The 25,535-nt window shown below is 50.7% G+C and overlaps 1 protein-coding gene across 1 annotated transcript; it reads right to left on the reverse strand.

Annotated features, from left to right (window-relative positions):
- Positions 1 to 969: 969 nt before the first annotated feature.
- Ssuh2 (ssu-2 homolog) lies at positions 970 to 20,865 on the reverse strand. Its single transcript, XM_051155029.1, has 12 exons — positions 20,802 to 20,865; positions 17,291 to 17,389; positions 16,896 to 16,977; positions 14,751 to 14,883; positions 13,189 to 13,249; positions 12,114 to 12,238; positions 10,872 to 10,934; positions 9,178 to 9,263; positions 7,967 to 8,059; positions 7,091 to 7,196; positions 5,707 to 5,814; positions 970 to 1,219 (listed from the first exon to the last, which is right to left on the reverse strand). Exons 1-12 carry the CDS (start codon positions 20,827 to 20,829, stop codon positions 1,073 to 1,075), a joined length of 1,131 nt encoding a protein of 376 aa, XP_051010986.1. The 5' UTR covers positions 20,830 to 20,865; the 3' UTR covers positions 970 to 1,072.
- Between the last annotated feature and the right edge of the window lie 4,670 nt (positions 20,866 to 25,535).

The following is a 25,535-nucleotide window of genomic DNA, read 5'->3' on the forward strand; positions in this document are numbered from 1 at the left end:
TCCATCACCTCCAATGCTTTGTTTTGATTTTCTGAAGTTTGGAAACAGACTTCTATTGTTGGCTCGTTCGTGTTCTCTGTGGCAAAGTGCCTGACAAAAGCAACTTACGAAAGGAAGGGTTTATTTTCTTCTTGCTCATAATTCAAGGGTACAGTCTGTCACCATGAGGAGGGCATGGCAGTAGAAGCATGAGACAGCTGGTCACATTGCATGTGGGGTCCAGAAGCAGGAGATGAATGCTGGTGCTCGGCTCGCTTTCTCCTTTTAACTCGGTCCAAGACGCCAGCCCATGGTGGTGCTGTTCACAGTCAAGATGGGCCTTGTCACCTCAGTTTATCTAATCTAGAAACTTGCTCATAGACATAGCCAAAAGCTTGGCTCCTAAGTGATTCTAAATGCTGGCAAGTCCACAGTCAACATTAGCCAGCACAGTACTCATGAATGGCAGCCACCGTATCCTGGCCATGTTGTGAGGAAGCCCAGACTACATGGCGATAGCCTGGTGGGCAGCTTCCCATCCGCCAGCAGACATTTCCATAAGTCATGCTCCAGATGACTAGTGTGCCCACCCTTGGGCGACCCCTGCCTTCTAACCTCCAGGGGAAGCCTCAGACCTTGTGAGTACATTGAACCATTCCAGCTGTGGCTATGTCAGTGTTTTCAGCCCAAAGGATAGGAAGCAAAGGTGCTGTGGTGGAAGATTATCTGTGAGCATCTTTCAACTCCTATAATGCTGAACATGGCCAAAGGCTCATAGAAGAATCCAAACTGGATCAGGGATACCAGTTCCCATACACAAAAAGGGGCACTGGGTTGGAGGAGAGAGGCAGAGCCTCCATTAATCTTACATCTCTCCATTACTCTGAAGGAATCTGTTTAGGAGAATTCTTGTAGGGCCCTAGCAAACATGCCCCACCAAGAGTTGAGTCTTGACAGATGATTAACAGATGGTTCAGAAAGACTTTCAAGGTTTGCTTGGGGTTGTCCAATATCACCAATATAACTAAACTCAAAGAGCACTGCTGTCCCCTTGTCAAATGTGACCAGTGGAGTTTGGGGACAGCTGTGCCTATCAGAGGATGGTGCATCCACAGCAGTATCGCTCAGGGTAGTCAGCCACATACACCTGGTGGTCGGTGCCATAGATGTAGTAGACAGACGTCTTTCCTTGGTACCAGTAATGAACTTCTGTGATGGGGATCAGCTCAATGGTCTGGCGCTGAGGAAAAAAAATGGCCAAACACACCTCAGAGTTGCACTCAAGCAGCATCAGGTCCCCACAGCTTGTGGGGTAATGTGCAGAGCTTGATGCACACAGGATGTCCCAGATCTGCCCATTCCAGATGCATTTTCTGCTATGCTCCTGTGTTAGTTCCATTTCGGCTGCTGTGATAAAATGCCTAAACCAGAAGCAACTCAGAGGAGAAAGGGTTTATTTGGGCTCATAACTCCAGGTTACTGTCCATCTGTGAAGGTGGGGGGTGTTGGTGCAGGAACTTGAAATAGCAGAGAGAGAATGAATACATGCATGCCTTCTCATGTTTGCCTTCCATCTCTACTCTTACACAGTCCAGGACTCAAGCCTACAGAATGGCGCCACCCACAGTGGCCGGGGCTTACCATCTCAATGAGCATAATCACAACAATCCCCACAGCTTTGTCCACTGGCCAGTCTGGTCTAAACAAGACCTCAGCTGGCGAGACCCTTCCCAGGTGATCCTAGAGTATGTCAAGCTAACAACTACAACTAACATCGCTGCTTCTGCCCATGGCCTAGGTCCTGGGGAAAACTAATTTACCTTCAGCCACTATCTGATGTTAGAAGTGAGGCATTGGCATCCCCAGAGGACTTCAAGGGAGCCACATGACATTTCCAGGAGCATAAATGTCTCCATGAGGCATTGGAGAAGGACGGAGAACAAGGTTGTGTTCAACACTTACATATCCAGACCACCATAGAGATATCTGGAGTGGCATACCAATTTTGATTTTGATTTGACTAGGGCTCTTTTTTTTTCATTTTTTATTTTTATGTTTTAAATAATTTATTCAGATTATATCCCAATTGTTATCCCCTCATTTGTATCTTCCCATTCCCCCTCCCTCTTCCACCCTATTCCCCTCCCTGTGACAGAAAAGGACCTTCTACCCCACCATATGATCACAGCCTATCAGGTCTCATCCAGATAGCATGCTTCCCCTTCCTCTGAGTACCGCCAGGCCTCTCCACCAAGGAGAAATGGTCAAATAGAGGGTACCAGAGTTCATGTCAGAGGCAGTTCCCACTCTCCCCACAACCATAGAGAAGGTGCTGTCCATTTTTTGTTTGTTTTAACATAAAATGTTAAAGAAATGTTGATACTTGGTGGATTTTATCAGGTTTATCTGCTCAGATACCCCTCTGCCACCATCACAGTTGTGTGTCCGCATGGCCTCAGAGGAGCCTTTCTCAAATGTTCTCTATTTTTGTAGATGGAGACATGAGGCCTGTGAGATTTCAGGTTCTGAACATCAAACAGGTCAAGCCTGGGATCCTCACACTCAGCAGTCCCCATGTCAAGCTTAACTCTCCTCCCAGCATCCTCCTCTTCCTAAGCAACCTCCCCATAAGAGTAAAGAAAAGCCCCTCTCCCCCACAGAGCCTGCCCCAGTCCCTCGCCACTAGCCCATTCTTCATCTCACAGCCATCCCAATCCCCAGATGTGCTGAGGAGGGAAGTGGGGCTCCTGGGGCTCCTGCAGGGGTTCCCTGTCTCCTTGGGTCCTGGTACTATTTGGCTCTTGACAAAGGAGTTGTCCCTGCTCCTGAGGCTGAAGTGGCTCTTCCCTGGGGTATGTCTGTGGTCTGCCCTGTGCCTTTTGCTCATGCTGCCTCCATATCCCCCTCTCGGCCCAGGGTCCCAAACCCATGAAAATGGTGCTCACTTGCTGAAAACACTTCCCATCAGAAGTGCCCCAGCCTGTGGCTCTTGGTCATTCAGAGGCCCTGGGAGGAGAAGCTGAAACCATATGGCTGCTTAGATTTCTCTGCAAACTGCTTATGGGTCCCCAAGGAAGAGTGGGGCAAGACAGGGCCCTGGAGGGGAAGCTAAGAACATACGATAATGCCCACAATCAGGATCGAAAACCTCTGTGACCCTTCCTGAGTGGTGTTGAACTCCATTTCTCTAGGCCTCGACTTTCTTATCTGTGAAATCGGTCAGAACTGTCTCAGAGTTGGGGTGACCAAATGAAATAGTAAAACTAAGTCATGTCCATAAGCCAGAAGCACTGGTACAAATGATCGTTTTGGAAATAAAAAACAGAAGCCCTCCCCCCCTCACCCCCATGAAATTGCTGTGCAAAGTCTCCTACATGAGGATTAATGGGTCTGTGAAGGTGGGAGCCAACACTGCTGCACAGAAGGCGCACTCTGGCTTCTAGACCATTCTACAAGAAGCAGCAGCATCCCTCCCTCCATCCTCCATCCTCCGTCCTCCATCCATTATACACTCATAAGGTCTGAATTTGAGCCCCCAAGTCACCCAAGCCCTCAGCTCTTTATATGATGGTCCTCGTCTTGTAATTAGCCGCTTGTGTGTTTGCCTCCCTCCCGGCTGCATCCTGCACTGGGGAGAATTCTAGATGCCTATCTGCAGTGACTGAGGCTGTGCACATTGTAGCTTCTGTCTCTTCATGACTTGATTGCCCGCCCCCGTTCTGTAACAAGAATAAAACCATCATTGGCATTGGTTCCAGGACTAAAGGCCACTTAGAAAAGAGAGTCCTGGATGTGACGTCAGTCATTCTGTCCCTTTCAAAAATGTGCTTAATGTGCACATCCTTTGCTTTGTTCTTTCCAGGATTTTTCCACAGTGGATTATGTTGCTTGAGATAAGACTGTGTTGTGGGAGGAAGACCACAGAGGCTACACCAGCCACTCACATACCGGGTCATCTAGGGCAGCAGGTTATGAAAGGACTCACATTGGCCACTCCAGGAGTATGATGGTCCCCAGACAGTGACCACCATGGCCAAGCTGCTCAAATCATGCTGTCTCTCAACCCTCAGAATACCTGAGCTCTCCTGCCAGGCCCTGAGTAAATGCCTCAACTTGGGGCTCCTCCCCCAAGTAACACAAACCATCCTGGCAGGAACAGAAATATTCTAGAGTGAAACTGTGCTCCTTCCTATCAGACTATTGATACAATGGGTCCCAAGAAAATGGACTTTTCCCCAGGAATCTTATGTGGAGGAAAGAGAGGAGAAAATCTTGGTGCCAGCCAAAGCGGAACCATATCTCCCGGGAATGGACGTCAGACAAGGTGTCTGGAACCTTGCATAAAAGGGGAAAGCCTAAAATCTGATGGGTCAATAATGGTCAGAACCACCCCTTGACCAGGACATAAACCCGTCAGGACCACAAAGACAGACCCGGGGGGAGGGGTTCACTAGATTTCTTTATGTATGCCTCTTCCCAGTGTGCCAAATCGAGTAAATCTCCTTTCTCTGCTTTTTCCTATTCCTCATCTCACTCACTCATGTATTGGGAACAGGTGGCGAAGCCCAGCCTGTGGGCTGCCAGCATCCAGACCTGCTACTGACTACTCAGGTAGCAGCTGTAACACTCGACCCATGCAAATGCCAGCTCCTTAGGAGACCAGTCAATCCTCTGTCCCCACTATTTCCACCCTCTCACAGCCTGCTGATGCACCCACCCCAGGTTCGAGCCCTAGAGGCCCATCTAAAGTGACCACCTGACCCTTGGGTTTTGCAATGCCTGAAGCTCGTTTCTCAAGTCCCCTCCAGACCCCGGGCGGGGGTGGGGGAGGCGTGTCTCAGTTTGTTTCAAGGCATGCATCCTTTCCTCTCTCTCCTTCCAACAGAAGAAAAATGCAGAGAAAGGGGCTCGGGTCATTGGAAAAGACAGAAGGAAGCAGGTTGTTATGGCACAGGTTAGCTCCCTGGAAACCCTTAGCCCACAGCAGCATTCAGGTAAGAAACTAGCCATGACGAAATAAGATGCAGCTGCCCCAGGACCACATGAGGATGTAGAAGACCCAGAACCTAAAGGCTGTCTGCAAGGCCCAGGTTCCGCACCACTAACCCCAAGTACAGGATGTTCCCTTAGGTCAATACTAGGAATCTTCTTCTTTTAGTCTCTGGTGTTTGTTGAGACAAGTTCTCTCGCTGAACCAGACAAGCTAGGCAGCAAGCCCTGAGGAGCCGCGTCTCTCCCGGGGACCATGGGAGACTACAACAAGACTTGTATGTGGGTACTTGGGACCTGAGTTCAAGTCCTCATGGTTGTACAACAAGTGCTTTACTCACTGAGCAACGTCTCCAGACCCTCTACTCTTTGCTGCAGTGATGGTTGTTCTAGTGGGAGACACTACTGCCACCTAGAGGCCACCAAAGAAACTGCCCAGATACTTAAGTACACAGGCCTATGGATCTGCTCTCTAAATATGAGGGAGTTAGAATCAAAATCACACTAGAACTCATTTCCTGTGAGTAAATCCCCCAGCCCCCTCTCTGGGTGACTATGGTCCTGCCTTCCCCTCTAGCCACACCACCTCCGCCCTCAGGCTTCCTGGGTTGTGCATACCGCAAGCCCTTGATCTCTTGTACCCTCACCCTTCAAGGTAAAGCCTCAATTTCGCCCCCTTGGAGTGACCAGAGAAGCATCCCCAAGCCAGAACCTCATCTTCAGTGCCCCCTGCCTCACCTGCTGAAGGATTCGAGCACGGGAAGCCAGAGTGGTACTGTGTTCCTCGATGCCCCTCTGGGAGGCCAGAGAGATATCCCTCAGGGGGAAGTCCACAATGGGGTACACCTGGGGAGAGACAAACAGAGCACATCACTTTATCTACCAGAGCACCCCTACCTTGAGTCACGGAAGATGCCAGGGCTGACTCCCAGACAGAAGAGGAGACCCAGAGGAGGGAGGCCATGACTCCAAGGCCACACAGCAAGCTGAGGGAAACTCTTTAGACACCATTCACCCCCTTATTGGCTCAGGGAGTATAGGACAAAAGGGAGTGTAGAGAGCTTACACTTCTACCCGCATCTCATGTTTCCCAGGAGACCCTTTCTGTGGGCCTACTGTGCGGTAGGCGTCATGCTACGAGCCGAGATACAGCCAGGACTAAAGCAAGTGGGTCATGTCTCATACCAACATTGAAACTGCCACTGTGTGCAGGCAGGAACAAAATGAATGATGCAGAACCCCAAACAGCAGGCTGGCAGCCCCATACAGCTTGTGCGTGAGGGCACAGACTCAAGTCCCTGGGACGCCCCGAGTCCCAGGCTGCCATAGCCCTGTCTCCCTTACGGCTCCTGCTTTAGCCCATAACACTGGCAGCTAATGCCTTTTCCCACATCCACTCAACATCCCATCTACCTGGGAAGGGGGCTGATGACCTCATGGTGAAGGAGAGATAAGCCTGCTTTTTATGATCCCAAGTGCGGCATCAGAATGGTCTTGTGAGAGAACAGGTGAGGTTAATCCACTAAAAGACCAACCACCTCGTGCGCAAGCTTGATGGTTGCCAGCTGAAAAGATCTCATGAACAGACTCTGGGAGGAGATATATAAATGAGCCCAGAACTGGGGGTGGGGCTTTTGGAGACTTGGGATAGTCTTGGCGGTTCATCGCTGCACTTCTGGATGCTCCTAGAGAGAACCGCTGGAAGGAAGGCTTCGGGGCTCCAGCTCCTGCTGAGGTTCCAGGTTCTGGTTACTCCAGGTTCCAGCAGAAGAAATCCTGCTGATTACACCAGGAGAATCATTCCTTGGAACTGATATCCTTACGGTTTTGTCATTGTGTTCTTTAATCCTTTTTACTTATTGTTTTGGTTAGTCAGGTTATAAGTGATGTATGCTCGGTTACTAAGTTGTTAATAAAATATATTGGTTAAGAAAATTGACCCTACATCATGGTCCTGACATCAGGTTCCCCTCAGAGTCACCAGGGCCTCATCTCTGCCTGGGCAGCTCTGTCCCCATCATACCCATCTGCCCTAAACTCCACAGAGGGCCAGATGCTCCAGCTGGTGGCCAGATGCTCCAGCTGGTCTTCAGGATGCAAACTTCCTGGCCACCCTCCTTACCATGGCATTCTCGTCCCTGAAGAGGTTTTCCCCTCTGGCTTTGGCGAGCAGCTCCCCAGGGCAGTGGAGGTGGTGTGGGGACACAAACTCAAACAGGCTGTTCTTCCTGGGAGCAGGGGAGGAAAGGGACGCAGAGAACCGGCTTATGTGTGATGATCACCACATGGGTGCGGGGCGGGAGCTGGATGGAGTGCACAGCCTCTCTAAGCTGACCGCCCTGGCCTGGGAGGAGCCAGTCCCCATGGGCCTTTGCTTGCCTAGTATTTAGCCTGGCCAGGCACAGGACCAAAGGCTTGGAGTGATTGGAATACATCCCTGGCTGACCTACGTGTACGGACAGCATTATTAGGTGTTTGGTGACCGCTACCCTAGCAGGTGATGCTGATGGAACATAAGCTCAAAGCTAGGGTGGGCAAGATGGCTCAGTAGGTAAGGGTGCTTGCTGCCAAGCCTGACAAACTGAGTTCAGTATCTGGATCTCATATGGTAGAAGAGGGGAGAACCAACTCCTACAGGCTGTCCTCCAACCTCCGCATGAGGACCACAGTACTCAGATGCCTGCACATGTTTCCTAGGAGACCCTTTCTGAGGGCCTACTGTGTGATGAGCGTCTTGCTACGCATGCGCCTGCACACTTGAACATGCTCATCCTCACACAAAGTAAAATAATAATAATAATAATAATAATAATAATAATAATAATAATAACTTGGAAAATTAGGATAAAATAAGCTCAGAGTCAAAGCCAGTCTGCACCCCATAAGCCCACAGCTGCTCCCTCTTGAGCCTAGTGGAAGCCCCCATGAAGAAAAAGTTCTCTGTACCAGCCACATGCCCCCCCACCTCCTCCAGGCCTGGTACCTAGATGTCACTTACCACATGATGACCAGCTGGACGAAGTGCTCCAGCTTCCTCTCCCCCTTGCAGGTGGCACACGTCTTGTTCCCCCTCCCAGAGCACGTACTGCACCTGTGGCCACAGTGAGCAAGGCTCAGTGTTCTTGTGGCCCCTAGGGGCTCCCACCCCTAACCTTCTGCAGTAGAAGACTTCCTTACTGTGGTGGCATGTGCCTGCCCACTGTCACCCTCCCTCCCTCTGATAGCCGTGCCCTAGTATTTCCCTGGGAGCCTACCCTTCCCACACCTAAGCCACTTGGTTCTTCTGATTTTTGTCCCCAGCCTTTGTGGCCAGCTTGGGATCTCACTCCATCTTTCTGGCAACAATAAACAAACACAAGCATGGACCCAAGTCAGTGCAATGAGAGTCACCTTAGGATGTTGTTGCAACAGTTTAGAAATGAGTATCCTTTCCCACTGGGCGGCTTAGCCTGGGCCCCTCACTACTCCAGCTTGGCAATACTTTTTAAACACCTGGACCCAGCTACACCTGGTGCCATCCCAGACTTGGACTACACAGTTGTTTGGGTCTTCAAATTTACTTTTTGGCAAAGCCAATTTGGAATGGGTTGTTTTACTTGGAAAATGAAATAAACTGAAGTTCTGACCAAAATACAGTCTTCACTAGCCATGCAAAAGGTACAGCCAAGCTTGGCCAGCAAGGTTTGACCACTAAACAGCCTGATTTTGAACATTTTCACTCCCTGTAGGTTTCCATTTCCCTTTGAAGGCTTATAAATAGTGAGAAGGCATGAGCTACAAAATCTCACCATCCGCTGTATGCAAAGTCAAGAGCAGAGATGGAAGTACTAGGTTGTTAAGTCAGTCAACCAACTTGCTAAGCAGCAACTCCAGCTAGGCCCTGCTCTGATGTGTAAAGGTTTTGCCCAGAGCCCGTGCTTGAAGTTAAAAACTGTCCCTCCAGCTAGCTTTTCTCGGCGCTCCTCCCCACTCCACATCCCAGCAGAGCCTTCGTCCTTACACCTGCCCCACATGTCACTGATGACTTCTAACATGCGGGGCCTTGAGACAAGCTCGCCCACATATGAAGTCCAAGAGCATCCGGCGTGCACAGACCCTAGGGTGCAGCCGTGAGAGAGAGATTGGGAACCGTGCCCCTTCCAGCTTCACTGTGACCAGAAAGAAACCTAAAAGACAGGCTTTCCCCACCTATTGCAAACCTACTCCTACCTGCGCCTGCCCGAGCCGGAACACATGTGACATCTCCGGGGCTGCCTGGCCTTGCGCTTGGTGCCACTGCAGGACGAACACCTCACCTGTGGATATGTCCGGCCTCAGCTGCTGACTCCCAGTAACAGGGTCCAGGGCACCCTAAAACCAGTTTCCGACCCAGCCCATGACTCTGACCCAGGTCTCTTCTTCCCCTGGGCCATAGCCTTGGTAAGAGATTTGTGGCTTATGGTTTATGGCTTGGGGCTTGGGGCTTGGGGCTTGAGGGTCAGTGGCTTTGAGTCCTGCCAGGTACAGGTCCCTGCTTCTCCCCTCTGATTTGATACCACCCCAAGGACCCAAGACCTGCTTCCAAACAACTGCCGAGAAGGAGTCAGGAGCATAGTGGCTGATGACCAGAGGGAGGGTAGAATTTCTGGTCCTTTTTAGGAAAGACCCAGGGGTGGACTCCTGACATTCAAGGCAAGCTCAGGGAGAAAGGAGAGGGAGAAGGGAGCTTGGGAGGAGGGAAGGACAGAAAGACCACCAGGAGCCGGGGTGGGGGTAGGGTGCTGAGGACGGCACAGGAGGCAAATGGCAGGAGGAGACATGGAAAGGAGAGAAAGGCCAGGGACAGCCCCTGGGACCTACAGTGAGCAGCTAAGTACCCAGCAGACCCCTTGATAAAAGACGGGACAAGGTGGGACCGCAAGTGATCAGTGTGTGTCTGATGAGCAGGCTCCAACTGGGAGCCTGGCCTTGGACTTCCAGCCTCCAGAGCCAACAGATTCTGTTCTTTGCAAACCCAGGATGTTGCCCTACGCTTCAGCGGCCTATGCAACTCATCCTAGCCCCTTCCACCCCACCTCTGAAGCCCTCTGAACTTCGTCTCTCTGTGTCTACCTCACAGGCTCCTGGCCATCGGCCACAGAGGGGACTGTCATGAATGATTGACCTTACAGCCAAGCAACCACCAACCATCTTGGGGAAATCAGCTGAGCCCCTTGCCAAAGGTCGTTCAAGCAGGGGATTGTTGACTGTTTACACCTGTCACTGAGGGGTGAGGAGAGTCACAAGACTCACCTGAGTACCCAGCCACTCTATACCACCTGCTATATGCAACTCTGCCTCAAGGGGGCACTAGAGTACATAGGTTTGAGGAGAGGCGAGCAAGGCGGGCCCGGTGTCCATTTATGCAGACATGCCCTCATCCCTGCAGTGTAAGCCCTCAGGGCCAGCATGTTGAAGGAAGAGCATCCACACCCCTGTAGGTAACCCCTACCTATGCTTTCAAAAGAACCCCGATAAGTTCATTGGTGCTCCAGAAATGAACTTTGGTGGAATTGTGCCTGGGTTTGTGGTTGAGACCTTAGAAGAAGAGATAGACATTGTTTTCATCTTTCCTTGGGAAGGCATTTTAGGAACATGGTTCGTTCTTTTACAGGGTCCTGCCCTATGTAGATCCCCAATCTGTGAGGAGGAAAGGGAGGAATGTCTACATCAAACCATCCAAGCATGAGGGGGGTCACAGGAGGCACCCATTCTGACTGTCCCAGTCACGGTAGGAAATGGAAGACTTAGAAAGAGAAGATGACCCACCCGAGGTGACACTGTTGGTACAGGGAGCCTCTATGCTCTTACCTACCCTGCCATCCCTGTGCCCACCCCAGTGCTCACATAGGATCACTTACTCTTACGGCCCACTAGTGACTCACCATGCCAGCCCCATGGCAGCCACTGCACTTGTAGCGGCCACGCCCATGGCATTTGTGACATTCCTGAAAGGGAAGAGTTCTCCTTGGATAGAGGTCCTTAAGCAGGATCCCTCCCGACAGTAGGATGCCGTGGTAAATGGAGGGGGAAAGGCCTTTGCAGGTAGCTAGAGATCCCAAAATGGCCTTGAATGCCAAGCCAAGGCCTCGTGTTAGCACATCCCTAAGCCCAGCTCAGGTTTTCCCCCGTGCTCAGAAGCTGATTCCCTGAGTTCCCAACCAGCTCATTCTCTAGTTTCCTGGTAGACTAAACCACAAAGGCTGACGACATCTGCAGCCACTTGGTAGCTCATTCACATGGGCCCTGAGAACACACCAAATGGACAATGTTTGTGCAAAAGGCAAGAAGCTAGCTGCTAGAATCTATCATTGAATGCAGAAAAAGAGTGAAATGCTTTCGTGACCTCTCACACATCTGGTTAACTATATGAGCTCACAGAGTCAAATTACATTCTTAAATCAAGTCTTAATGAGAAAACAGAGGACTGTAAGACAAGGACAGTATGAGGGTGTCAGTCAGCCACCAGGTTTCCCACACTCCCTGCTAAGACAGACTTCTACACAACCCACCCTCCACCTGGCATCCAAGGAAAAGCTCAACGGGGTGTGTGGGGTGGGGTGGACGGCGTACCCTTGCATGTGGACAGATGGAAGCCAGAGGGCACTGTCAAGTGTGTTCTTCACTCACTCCTTGCCTATGTTTTGAGGAAAGATCTCTCACTGAACTTGGTGCTCACGACTTTGGATGGCTAGTGAGCCCCGGAGGTCCTCCTGTCCGTTTTCCTGATGATGAGGTTTTAGGTGCAAGCCTCCACACCCAGATGTTTACAACCAAAACTCAGGCCCCAGCTGGCTCAGCAAGCAATTTATCCACTATGTTTCAGATTTAACTCATGTCGATTTTCTTTTTGAGTCCTCCACAAGCAAGCAAGCACGCATGCGCACAGCTGCCCTAGGAATGTGTCACTTGCTATTTCCAGCTGGCAATGGGCCCCTCGCGGTGCTGTATGAATGCTGCCTCCCTGAGATGCATGCTGTTATTAAATTGGGCTTTATTTTTAACCCAGACATAACCTACCAGGCTAAGCTTGGGGTGCCTTTTCTCAAAGAAGGAAGTCTGATGAAGCACGGAGAACCCGAGGAACAGACTTACACAGCAACACGGATGGTCCAGTCAGACATTACCTTCACCAGGGAGGAGTGAGGCACTTGGAACTTTCTGGTGTCTTCCTGAAACATCGGAGGCACCTGGACCTTCATATCCCAAAGCCTGGGGGAGGCACCTCTCTGTGGCCCGTCCACTGAGTGGTCTGACATAGAAGGGGTCAGCATAAGGACAGTGAAGGACAAAGGTCACAAGCTTTTGAGTATCCACCAAACAGCTAGGCACTTCTTGGTGCGCATCATGAGCTGGGGCTGCAGAAGGGTGTGTAGAGGCCCGTTGGTTAAATGCTTTGGATCTGGGTTTGAATCCTGGCTCTTCTACTTCCAGGCTGTGTGACTCTAGGGAAGTGATTTAACCTCTCTGGAATTGAATCATCTCATCTCTAATATGACAATAAATAATGGACACCTAGCACAAGGGACCACAGTGACAACGAAACTGAAGAGTGTATATAAAATGCCCAGCACACTCTGAAGGATCATGAGCATGAGCCAGCACCACCATGCCCTGTACCCCACTGTCATCTTCTTCCCCCAGACAGCACATTGTCACACTGCAAGTACACAGAAAGGCCCTGGGAGGCTCAAAGGGCTCATGTGATCTCCTTGGGAGAGAGGAGGAAAAGAAATCCTGGAAGGCTTCATAGAGAAGGTGAGACCAGGATGGGTTTTGAAGAACAGACTAGAGATGGACTGCAGAGAACACAGGACACAGAGCTTCCCAGGAAAGAACGAGAAGCCCCTAGAGTGCATCGGAGAAGGTGGGATGGCACAGTAAGTGGGGAATCTGAGGGTCTAGAAATGTAGCGGTATTAGGTGGAAGTCCGAGCATGCTGCTGTCTTTGCAGCCATAGTCAAATGCTAGGCTTTCCTCAGTCCCTTACAAACTACCTCCTGAGTAGGAGCACATGGCAGGGCCAGCACTGGGGACTCTGAGATGAAGGTCATCTCTTTGTTTTTTTAGTAAGCGGGGGAAGTGAGGCTCCCCAAAGATGAGCGTCAGATTCAGTGTGAGTGGGTGAACCAAGTTCTGAGATGGTGTCCCAGCCTCAGCTTTGTTCCTGCCCAGCAAACTGACCCCAGACAGTTCACTCACTAGTCACGGGCTGAAATGTCCACTCGCTGACTCTGGATTCGCTGAAGGTCTCCAGCCGATACTGTGGATGGAAAACGCCAGTGTCGCGAGCAGCGTCCTTGTCCTTCCTGATGACAGGACTAGGCTGCAAAAGGATCAAGCTTCCACCCGCATGGGCCTCTGGGAACCAAAGTGTGACTACCTCTGCCGTGGGGCCCCACCCAGAGCAACCCCAACACCCTGTGAAATTCCACAGAGGAACCATCTACAAGGCAAATCCTGCACAGGGCAATGCTTGCCCCAGGTGCATGGAGGCCACAGGTTCCCTGCTCTAAGCAGCCCTGACTCATGACAAGGTCCTTCATCTTAATCCTTATGCATAGACCTAAGGTGAGGAGGGGTCTTGGGTCTGTGTGTTTGTGTGTCTGTGCATCTGTGTGTGTGTGTCTGTCTGTCTGTGTGTCTGTGTGTGTGTGCATCTGTGTGTGTATGTCTGTGTGTCTGTGTCTCTGTGTGTCTCCGTCTGTGTGTCTGTGTGTATGTATCTGTGTGTCTGTGTTTGTGTGTCTGTGTGTGTGTCTGTATGTGTATGTATCTGTGTGTCTGTGTGAGTGTGTGTGTGTGTGTGTGTGTGTGTGTGTGCATTTGCATGCACATAGAGGTCAAAGGACAACCTCAGGTGTTGTTCCTCAGCTTTCTACCTTCTTTTCTGATGCAGTCTCACTCCAGCCTGGAACTGGCCAACTGACTAGGCTATCCAGCCACCGAGTACCTGGGATCCTCCTGTCTACGCCTCCCCAGAGCAGAAGTTGTAGGCATCCAGCTTCTTAATGTGGGTTCCAAGGACTGAGCTCTGGTCATCATGCATGTGTAGCAAGCATTGTACTGAACTATCCCATTGCCTTCTCTTCTCTCTCTTATGAGAGAAGAAATGGAGGTTCCGCGAGGCCAGCTGCTTTGTTTAGATCACAGGGCTGCAAGCTGGCCTCTTCCTCCTCACTCGGGACCTATCCACTGCCATGGTCTGACTTGATGTGTAATTGTCAGAGATAAAGTCTACAGCTTTAGTAAGTGAGACCTGGATTCTGTCCCTGCAGGAAACTGAAGCCCCTTCTGTGGTCTGGATGTCATGGGTGAGATTTTGCCAATTCTAAGACACAGGCTGGACTTGGGAGACACAGGGGCAAGCCAGGGTCAGTGGACTAAAGGGCTCTTTATTAGCACCATGGAAGGGTGCAAGCAGGCCCAGGGTCAGGTCAGCAAACCTGACTTTGGAGGCAGGGTCTATGACATCTAGCTATGGGTATTTGATCAAATTTCTCAGCCTCTCCTGATCTCCGGTGCTGGCTCCAGATACTGGGGACAATACTGCATTGTAATGGATGGTGAGGGGGTCTGACATGATCTCACCTCTTCCCTCAAGGTCTACTGCACATGAGGTTGTCAGTCATGATGGAGAGCCTTGTGTTCTATTATAGAGCCAGAGTATGGAGGTCGTAGAAGACACTGTTTGCATACATGCCCAGGACCAATGCCCCTACCCTATCCCAGTGTCCCCAGGGCCCTGAGTATGGCCTCCCTACCCTGCAGAGAGTTTGCTGCCTCAGCTCCTGGATGATGAGGTTCCCAGCAGCTGCACTGCTATAGCAGCACTTGGAATTCACAAAGCTGAGCAGGGCCTCACGGGCCACCTCCTCGGTCACCACAGGGACTCTGCTGTAAAGAAGACAAAGGAACAGATGTCTGGGCGGGGCCTGTGGGCTTGTCAAAACCAGTCCCTTAGTGTGTAAGGGAGCATTGAGGCCCTAGGAGGAAAAAATCCAAGACCTAAGGGCCTGAGGAGTCAGTGCAAGAGACATCTAGCCAAGGGGACCACATGACAGGATGCCCAGGGATGTTAGGACATTCTAGAAGACCTCAAAGCCACATTAAAACAAGTATGGAGCTTAGGAAAGAAGCTGAATTATACATTAAAAAAATAAGTAGTTCACCTGAGAAATATGACTTAAGGGGAGGAAAGATGAGTTAGAGTTGACAGTTTCCATGGTCACTTGCCTCCATGCATTTGAGCATGGGGAGAGACAGAGCACCATGGTGGGAACATGTGGGGGTGCAGAGCAGCTGCCCTGGAGGACAGGAAGCAGAGAGCACAGGAAGGAGCCAGGGGTCTACTTCCTCCAACAAGACCCACCTTCTCCTCCCAACAGTCCATTCAGCTGTGGTGAGCAAGGGGTGAATGGAATGAAAAGGTCAGTACCCTCAGGGTCCATCCCACTCAACACCCTTCAAGTGGGGTGAGGTGGGAGGTGGGCAGGGAGATCAAGTCTGTGACACAGGAGCCTCCAGGCTGTCTCACTCTAAACTGTAGCAGGTGAATGACACTGCTTCTACAGATCGGGGAAACTGAGGTCTAGAGATGATGCCACATGGTCATAAGAGGGCAGAAACAGACTAGATGAGGTCCCCTCCCTTTGGGGACGCTAGATCTTGGCCAGAGGAACCGTGAGCACAAAAGATACTAGCTGACTCTGACAGGAACTCAGTGCCCCATATTTGACCTCCTCCCCGTGGGGGAGGGAGGCCTGGTGGCACTCAGAGAAAGGATCAGCAGGCTACCAAGATGAGACTTGAGAGGCTGTGACCATATAATGGGGGAGGAGGTCCCCCTCAGTCACAGACCTAGGGGAGGAGAATAAGGTGAAAGTGGGAGGGAGGGAGGAATGGGAGGATACAAGGGATGGGATAACAATTGAGGTATAATCTGAATAAATTAATTAAATTTAAAAATTAAAAACTAAAAATAAAGAAAGGATACTAGCTGAAGGAGGGCTGGCCCAGTGGCCACAGCCTGAGCATGGTGGAGCTGGTCCTCATCAGCCCTCTCTCTGGAAAAGCTTTCTCCCTGAAATACAGGCACCCCTTACTGACACCCTTCCCAAAAACATCTCGGAAAGGAGCTCTTTGTCCTCCCCCTCCTTCCTCCCCACGTGCAGTCTCCCCAGTGTCCACTCTTCCAAGAACAGCCAAGCCTGGTGCCTAAGTGGGCAATGTTTCCCACCAGCTAGTGTCACATGGGCTCATGCTGGGCCCGGAAAGCAGACACAGAACAGAAGTTGATGCACACAGAGGGACGGGAGCCCCAGGAGACCCCTCTAGGTAGGCCGCATGTTCAGCTGCAAGGTGTGTTTGACAAGGGGGCCTCACCACATCCCTTCTGCACAGAGCTGGCTGAAACCCAGAGCTCTGTGACAAGTCTTCTTAAACCAAAGAGAATGTACATGCCCCAGCCCCCGCACTGATAGAGATCAGGGGATGGAAGACTTCAGCAACACTGAGCCAGAGTCAATGTTTGAGCAGCACGAGCCAGACAGGCCTGTGTCTACTGAGCTCTGCAGTGGCAGGCAGGGCAAAGGCTGCCATGGACAATACACGCACAAATGAGTGTGGCCAGATTCCAGCATCATAGGACTTATAAAAGCAGCCTGGGAGCTGGGTTTAGCCAAGAGGCCAGAGTTTGCAAAGCCCTGATATCGTCTGTGGTTCCCACCCCTGAGGAGCCTGGCACCCTCCAGATTCCCAGGCCACATCCCCAAGGGGGTCTGGTTCAGTGGGTCTAGAAGGGAGAAAGTGTCTCCCAGAGGGTTAATTGATGATTTCTGAGGCAGTGTTGGGGCTCAAAGAGAGTTCCTGTGGGGCAACAGGGCATGTGGAAATGCATGGAGACTCACCTGTGCTCCAAGACTGAGGACCAAGACGGAGGCTCCTGGGACCTCCCCAGGCTCTCCAAGGGTGGGAAGAAGACCTGCCTTCCTAGAGGAGGGAAAGAGAAAAATATCAGCCCAGCTAGGAAGAATGGGTATTGGTGCAATGAAAGAAAGGCTGGCTTGGTGCTAGTTCAAGGCCATCAGGGCTACAGAGAGACCTGAGGAGGAGGAAGAGGAGGAGGAAAAGAAGAAGAATTATTTCCAGGGCCACAGAACTCTGCCCATTCTCCATCCCATCCCACCTCCCACTTGGCCATGGCCAGGGAGAAAGGGATGCTATCTCAGGACCTACCCACCCATCCTCCAACCAGCAAGAGGCCCTGGAGGAAGCTGCAGGAACTATGTCCCCTCTAACTCACCACGTCCTTGAAGAAGCCAGTCATAGCTGGGCAGTCCCTCCAGGAGCTCATCAGGAGGCATCACAGGGCTTTCAGCCTCAAAGCTGAGGTCAGCCATACCTGCCATAAAGACACAAAGGGGGGATGGGGACAGTGTCAATCTTTGCAATGTCAGGGGAGACGCGGCAAAGTCAGCAATAACTTCAGGGGAAGCTGAAAGATGATGGTGTTACACACAGACACTTCATTCTTTTGGGGGAGGATGCCATTTTCAAACCCTAGATTGGACCGAGGGTGGGCTTAGTGAAAGAGACCTTCGCTAGCACCCACAAGGCCCTGGGTCTGATCCCCACTGTAGAACAAACATCAGGGAAGCTTCTAGATCCTCACCTCTACCAAAATTAAACACTATGGCCCATTCCTTCTCACTTAACATAAGTGGTGAGCAGAAGGCTAAGCAGGGCTAATGGGGAAGGCAGCGCTGAGGGTTGCTGAAGATCACAACTCGTAGCTGGGGACAGTGGAGGGAGCAAGAGAATGTCACTAACAGTGAGACAGGCCATGGAGGCTTTTTCTCAAGGTCCAAAATATCCAAGGGAAGGTTTGTAGCTACAGGGAGAGCAGCCTTCTTAGCAGGAAGAGAGGTGGCTGTGACACAAAGTGACAGGGTCCCAAAGTCTTCATATGGTTTTGCTTTGAATGAGATTGTTCGTTGAAAATGTTTAGCTACCAGGGGCCGGGTTTCAGTTTTCTGTAAAGAGATAGGTGAGAGGTATTTGGACTCTGTGAGGTTAACAGTCCCTGGCTCTCTTGCCGGATGTTACTGTCGGATTGAAAACAGCCACGATCTGCTGAGTAAGTATAGCTTTGTCTCAATCCCTTTTGTCCCGAGGATGTTATAGTGAATAAGGCAGGGGTCCTAAGCTGTATCTTGCCATCTGTCTTGGACCTTTACCTGCCAGTTTATGGAAATGCTCACCTGTGAGGAAGCACTGGGGGGGGGGGCAGTCAGGAAGGTGGAGGCTGGAGTGGGAGTTTTTCTGGGCCAGGGCCCACATAAGCCCATCCGTTGTAGTTCCCAAGAGCTCAGTAAAGATCAAGGTCGGGGCTGAGTATAGCCAAGTCCCAGAGGAGTTAAGGGTCACCATGGTTGTGTGTAGCTACAGGCCTGGGCTCTCCAACATGCCATGCCATCCTAGGTGCCGCACAAATCTGTATAACCTATACCCCCATCAAAATAGAGAAATTCATGCTGGAGCCCATATAATGAGGCTGTGTAAGACAGCCTCCAGCCATGAGCTTAGCATATAAAAAGAAAACAAAGCACTCTGTCCCTGTGTGAGCTTGATGTGTATTCCTTTAAACCAGAACACAACAATGAAAATGTCAAGTGTAGAAAGAAAGGCCACTTCTGTCTCCTGGGATGTCCCTGGCTGTCAAGCAGCCTTGGGTCAGCTAGGGCATCAAACACCAGCCCTAGAAGGGAAGACAGAAAAAGACCACGTGGCTGTGTGAAACCAAATAAAAGGGACAGGATGATAAGGAGAACAGGAGGTGGGTGACTTGAGTCCCATCCATCACTCTGGAGCCACCCTGACCTCTGGTGCAGTCCCAGAACCTCAGCGCTAAATTCATGTCACCATTTCACACGAACAAGAAACAACTCCAGGGTGACCCCCCCACCCCACCCCAGAAGGGTACATTCCCTGTGCCACAGGAGGAGCACAGTCCATCACATTGTGCCACACAGTCCTCAGGGCATTGGGGTGAGTTTAGGGGCAGGCTGAGTATCCCACCCTGTCACACATGGTACTAGCTAAGGTCACTAGAGTGGCCTCCCCATGCTATGTGAGTGCTGCATTTCTCTATTCACAGAACAGCAAAATGAGGCCCAGAGATTCAACCCGAGGCCACTAGCCTACACTGGCATAGCAGAAAGAAGTAAGCACTCAGAGCTCAGGCCCTGCCTCCATGTCCCCAGGGACCCTGCACCTGTCTCTAAGTCCCCAAGCAATCTGCTATGGTGAGATTTGCCTTGCAAAGACAGATGGAGAGCTAGGGTCTTTGCTTGCCAGTCACAAACTCATTTTCTTTTGCACAAAAAGAATTGTTCTTGTGGAGGAAAACACAGTTAACAGGGAAGCCCTCTCATTTTTTTTTTATCTTTCACAATGCCATTCTCTGGCTCAGAATCTTCTCTGTCCTAACAGGATCCCAAGTGTGACCTCTCCAGAGAACCAGGACCTCAGTGCACATCTTTCATCATATCACATTCCGTGTTATGTCCCTTTCCATGTGTAAGCACCACTCTGGACACTGGGAGAAAGAGCAGGCATTCATAGGCTCATAGGAACATCGGGTGTGCAAAGTGCCCCATATGTGCATGTGTGTGTGTGTGACTAGAACTTCACTTAAGCAAGGACAAGAGACATGCAGACCTCTCTACCTCCACACCTCCCATCACACCCCTGTCTCTGGAGCCGCCCCCTCACCCCGGCTCTTTAGTCCCAAAAGCCTTGGAAACTGAAGTTCAGAGAGTTGGAGTGAGCTGAGCTGAGTCACTCAGCAATTAGAAGGTAGAGCTTGGAGCTGAATCTAGATCTGACTTGCTAGCCTAGCCTAGTGGGAAGGGAAACGCCGTTTGTATACTCACAGTCTGCTAAGGAGTCATAGCTAAGGGGAAAAGATGACGCTGGATATGTAAACACCTTCAATTCCAGGGTCCATGAAGATGTGTCTGGGTCATAGACCTCCCCATAAAAGTGTTGAGCCTCTCATTGTACCCCCAGACATCTATTTAATGACACCGTACCCATACTCTCACATTCAGACCTCCTGACCCAATTTCCTTTTACATATGGAGAAAAAATGGAGGTTCGGAGACATTAAATGTCTTGGCTCAAGACCACAAAGCCAACCCAAACCAGAGCCAGCACTTGAACAACCATCCCCCAGCTCCCCATCTGCTGCTCCCCTGGCTACCACCACATCGCCCGCTCCTTCATTTAAACTTAGTCCGTTTCCTCTGAAACCTATTTCCTTCCTTGGGTTTTAAGCAGCCCTTCAATCCCATGGTATTTCTTTCCTGGTAATTAGAGACTGAGGTCACCAGGGCTGTGACACCAGCAGTGATGAACAGGCAAGAGGGGATGGCGATCTTGGCAGTGATGCTGTGGCATTAGCTGCATCTAAGAGTGTGACAGAAGGATCCTGAGGTGTCTGATTGGCTGGAGAAAGGAGGTGGTCACTGTCCCCTGGAGAAAGAAGGGAAGAAAGAACAAGCAGAGATGGACAGGGCGCAGGAGGAAGGTAGATGTCCTTGAGGTAACTGTGGCTTTCTGTTCATTGCCCCAAGGCACATAATAGAGAGGCTGTGGGCTGTCACCAGCTCTCTTTCCAGAAGGAAGAAAGAGAAAAGAAAGGACTATGAGATGATCAGGACAGAGATGTCGATGGAAGGCAGGTGATGTGGAGCCAGAACTTGCTCAGTGCTGGCTGCAGAAGTGGCCCCCTCCATCCAGGCTCTACTCACTGTCATCCTCACTCCGGTCCCTGTCCATGGTCAAGACGTCCAGCCAAGTGATAGCCTTGCTCCTGAGGACTGGGTTCCTATCTGAATGACTCCCCCAGCCCCTCCCACCCCATTGTTACCCATCTGCACACAATAGAGGCAAAGTCACCATATGTCTGGCAGAGCAGAGCCCCTCCCTATGTCCTTGAGAGTCTCACAAAAGCCTTCCACTTGCCAAGCTCACGTGGAATGTTTCTAGAGACCTGGGTCCCTGCTGCATTCTATGTGGGGTATTCACATCCTGCCATTGTTCACCGCTTGGATCTTTCTCTGTCTGACACAAGCCCAAGTACAGGCCATCACAGTACTCCATGTACCAGTTGGGGCCAAGCTTTTAAGTCCCTCAGGAGCACAGGGAACTGATGAGCAACCAAGAGAGAGGCCACACAAGTTCTCAGACTGGCTGGGATCCCTGATGTCTGGGCAGCAGTCTCTTGTCTCTTGAAGGCTTGGAACAGGAGGGCACATAGCACATCACAGACAAAGCCAAGCCCCCACTCCTCCTGTTACCACCCTACCTAGCCCCTGGGAAGCCCCTGTGGGGTTGTTTGGGGAGGTCTTCTGGGGCTGGAAGACAGGACCTCAAACATTGGTGGCAAACTCTACCACTGAACTAAGCCTCAGGTTTCTATTAATTGTGTACATATGTGCAAGGTGGTGGGTGGGTGGGTGGGTGGGTGGGTGGGTACGTGTGTGCGCGCGCGCGCGCATGCACATGTATATACACATGTAGTGAAGGCAGAGGACTACCTCTGATGCCGACTCTCAGACACTGTCAGCATTTGGTTTGAGAGAGAATCTCACCAGCCTAGAACTTCACTCTGCAGGCTAGGCTGGCTAGCTAGGGCTCCTCTCTCTCTGCCTCTAATCTCACCATTGGTAGAGTTGTAAACCCAAACCACCACATCCAGCTTTTTAATGTAGATTCTGGGAGTCAAATTCCCAGTTTATATACTCCCAAGTTTGCATAACAAGTGCCTTACTGACTGAGCCATTCCTCCAGCGCCCTCTGCAGACTTGGAAGGGTCTTTACAAGCCCTTTACAGTGAAGCAGAGTGATAGATGTAGAGGGCTTAAGACTTGGTCCCATCCCAGGCTGTGGCTTTGGCAGGGCTTCCTCTGGGCCTGGGAGTGTCCCTAGTCAAGGCCATGCTGTTCTGGTCTGGCATGGCTTGCCTAGCCCACCAGCACTCATAGGGATGTATCATGACCCTCTTTAACAAAGATGGGGTCATTGTCCCTCTGGAAAGCCTGCCTTGGGTGGCCACAGTGCCAAAGAGACAGCCCCTATGCTGTGTGAGCAGCCTTCACTCTCTCTCTCTCTGTTGCCTTCCCCCTCCTCACTCACTGCCACCCTCAAGAGGATGCTGGGGATCGGCAGCAGAAATGCTACACAAGCGTCCCTAAAAACAGACATAGATGGGTTTTTATTATGAGTAAAAGTGCTGAAGTTCCTCACCATGAGAGCTGTAGACATTTTATCTCTGCAGACACAGGAGTGAGAACAGCACCCCAAGGAAGGAGCACAGTCTTTGGGTACTTGCACACATTAAGCAATGATTCCAAGTGAGGGGGATGGCATCCATGCTTATGCATGACCATGGATGTGTGTGCTTCTATCTGTGTGTATGTGTGTGAGCATGTTTGAGTTTAAACCTGATGGATGACAGACCAGAAGACAGGTATACAGATGACAGATAAATAAACCAATGACAACATAGCTGTAACTTAAAGTGTCCCCACCATTTTTTCTGGGGTAACTCCTTTGCCATTTGAAAGAAGCAGCCATAGGGAGTGATTTCAACAACAGGCGGAAAGGGATGGAATATTAAATAGGGCTGAGAATTAGGAGTTAAAGAAATCTCAAGGCTGCAAAACTGCTGTTGCTCAGGAACCAGAAAGTACCCATCAGCAAGAGTGGCAGTCCTCTGATCTACCCCCACAAGTTTAAGAATTCAAAGCTCTTAAAATGCATTGACAAATTGGGATTTATCTCAGTGGTAGAGCTCTTGCCCAGCATGCAAAAGGGGAAAAGTTTCCAGATCCTTCTGATCTTGCTTAGGGATACCATATGCAATAGAATGTCTGAGTGAGTTGGGATCAGTCACACCCATCACCAGGTTGCTTCTATATTGTAAGCAAGAGCAAGCACTGCCCATTTGAGAAATTAGGTTCAGTGTAAGGCTAAAGCTGGCCACCACTTCCTTACATTACCACAGGATGGGCAGGGTGGGGATAATCACTTCCTGCATGGTACTAGGCAATTTGCATTGCTTCTGTATCCCTGAGGTCACGGCATCTCCTTAAAGCTCCACATGACCCAGGTCCTGCCACTCTTCCAGTACCACAGCCCGTGAGCACCCAGACCCCACTGAGTTCTTCCTGACATCTCACACTAAGCACCGGAAAAACAAGCATCAAGGGCCACCCCTTCTTACAAACTGCACCTGAACACCCTGCTCCCGGAAATCAACTCTGTGCAGTGTCCCCTACTCGGCTTGTAGATGCCAGGGTATGTCATGGTGGCAGGGAGTATTAGGAACTGGCTGAGCTCCCAGCGGCAGCCTAGAAACCATCTCCTGTGGCTGTCTTTGAATACGACAGAAAGGGAGGTGGCCAGAAAGAGGTAGGCGGCAGGGGTGGGGACGTGTAAAGCTGTCTTTAAGTGTTTTAAAGTCTGTCCTGGGATAGAGGCAGCAAAATGAATCCTGGGGCATGATAGCAGACGATAGCACCCAACGTCGGGTGACAGCATAGGAGCTGTCTAATGCTCACACCACCCGCAGAACATTGTACCTTGTAGCTCCCAGAGTCAGGCTAAGCACACCCAGAGCCCAGCTGTGAACACTGGTTTGGGAGCAGTGCCTGAAGGACAGAATGAAGGGTGGTTGTCCAGCGTGTGCCTGCTCAGCCTCCCTTTCTGCCTGAGTTTCCCCAGCCAGTTGCCCCACCATCGCCAGCATGGCCCACTTCCTCTCCGAAACTAAAACCTCTGCAGTAGTTGACAAGCACTGGCCTTTCTCCACTCGAATGGTGGCCACCACAGCTGTGCTGAATTCCCACTGAGTTCTCTTCCTGGGGTGTTTCTCTGTTAGTGAACAGATATCCTATATGTAAGTCCAAGCTTCTTCTGGGGAGCCCTGGCCAAGCCTGTGTGAGACAGAACTCTTAGTGTAGATGGTTTTACAAGCCCCCAGGTGACTCCAGCTCAGGCAGTCTGTACTAAAAAAATATTAGATGCAGATAGCCAGATTGGTATAATACACACACTGACCTTGCACTCCTTAAAAAGTCACCTCACTATATAACCAATTAGCGCATGCCTATAGCCACACCAGAAATGGACGTAGGAGGATCACTACACGTTTTAAGGCTAGCCTAGTCTGCACAGCCAGTTCTATGTTAATCAGGGCTACACGACAAAGACCTTGTCTCACAACAAGCAAAGTGAGTTAGTGGAACCAAGAGCTTCTTTTCCTGAGGCTAACCCACTCTGTGCAGGACTTTCTTCAGCTCAGATGAAAACTCACAGGAAGCTAAGAGCTTAATGAGGTCCCCTGCTTCCAGCCCAGGCTACATCTTCACTTTCCTCCCCCAAGGCACAGATCTAACAGAGCCGAGGAATGGATCATTTTGCAATCTTGGAGAATCTCCTCCAGTGCTGTGTCAGCCAGGGACAGGTGACATTTGAGCAATCCCAGGACTTCCAAACAAAGACACATCATTTTCTGCTTCACCTCTTCTTCTGACCCCATTGTGGCCCCAAAGCCTGACTGAGAATTTACCCAGAATTTGCATTATTTGGAGTTCATCCGTTGACCTCCTGTGTGGACAGGGGAAGGGCTTCAATTCTTGTTAACAATAAATCATGTGCAAGAAGGTAGTGGGTGTGGTTACATAAATGTGTTTTTTCTGTTTAAAAAAAAAAACACGTAACATTCACCATTTTACCATTCTATGGGTACAGTCTAGCATCAAACTACAATTCTGGGGCCTGGGGGGAAGGCTCAGAGGGTAAAGTGCCTGCTGTGTAAGTCTGGGGAGCTGAGTTCAAGTCCCCTACACCCAAGTAAAAGCAGGGCATAGCAGAGCACACCTTTAATGCCAGCATGGAAGAAGCAGAAAGGGGAAGAGCTTGCTTACCAGCCACCCAAGCCTATTAGTGACCTCACACAAATGCATGCACATGTGCACATAGATACTGCATGCATGCATGTATGTACCTACCGCATGCGAGACTGAGATTCTGAACCATAGGCCCTAACTCTCCTCCCACTCCCTGGCCCTGGCCATCCTAGTCCACTCACTTTCTGTCTCTGTGTTTAAGAATTCTGAGAACCTCAACGTGTATGGAATCGCTCAGCTGTGAACACCTGGTTCATGCCCACTCCCACACCCCCTATCTCTCCACATGCATGTCTTCTTCCAGGGCCATGCACTGAGCATCTACCAGGTGCCAGGCTCTGCACCATGCCCTTTCTGCATCCATCTAAACCTAGATCCACCCAGAGCCTGACAGGAGCCAACAATGCTCAGAAAATAACTTCTGCCTAGGCCTGGAATTCATGATAACATTGTTGTTGGCTTATCTGCAGGCTGGTGCATGGAGGCCATGGTGCCCAGGGCAGAACCAAGACTGGCATGCAGGAAAATGCTCCTGACACAAATTAGAAAGGGTTCCAAGTGGGATATTCC

The sequence above is a fragment of the Acomys russatus genome, chromosome 13 (genome assembly GCF_903995435.1).
Source record: "Acomys russatus chromosome 13, mAcoRus1.1, whole genome shotgun sequence".
Lineage (NCBI taxonomy): Eukaryota > Metazoa > Chordata > Mammalia > Rodentia > Muridae > Acomys > Acomys russatus.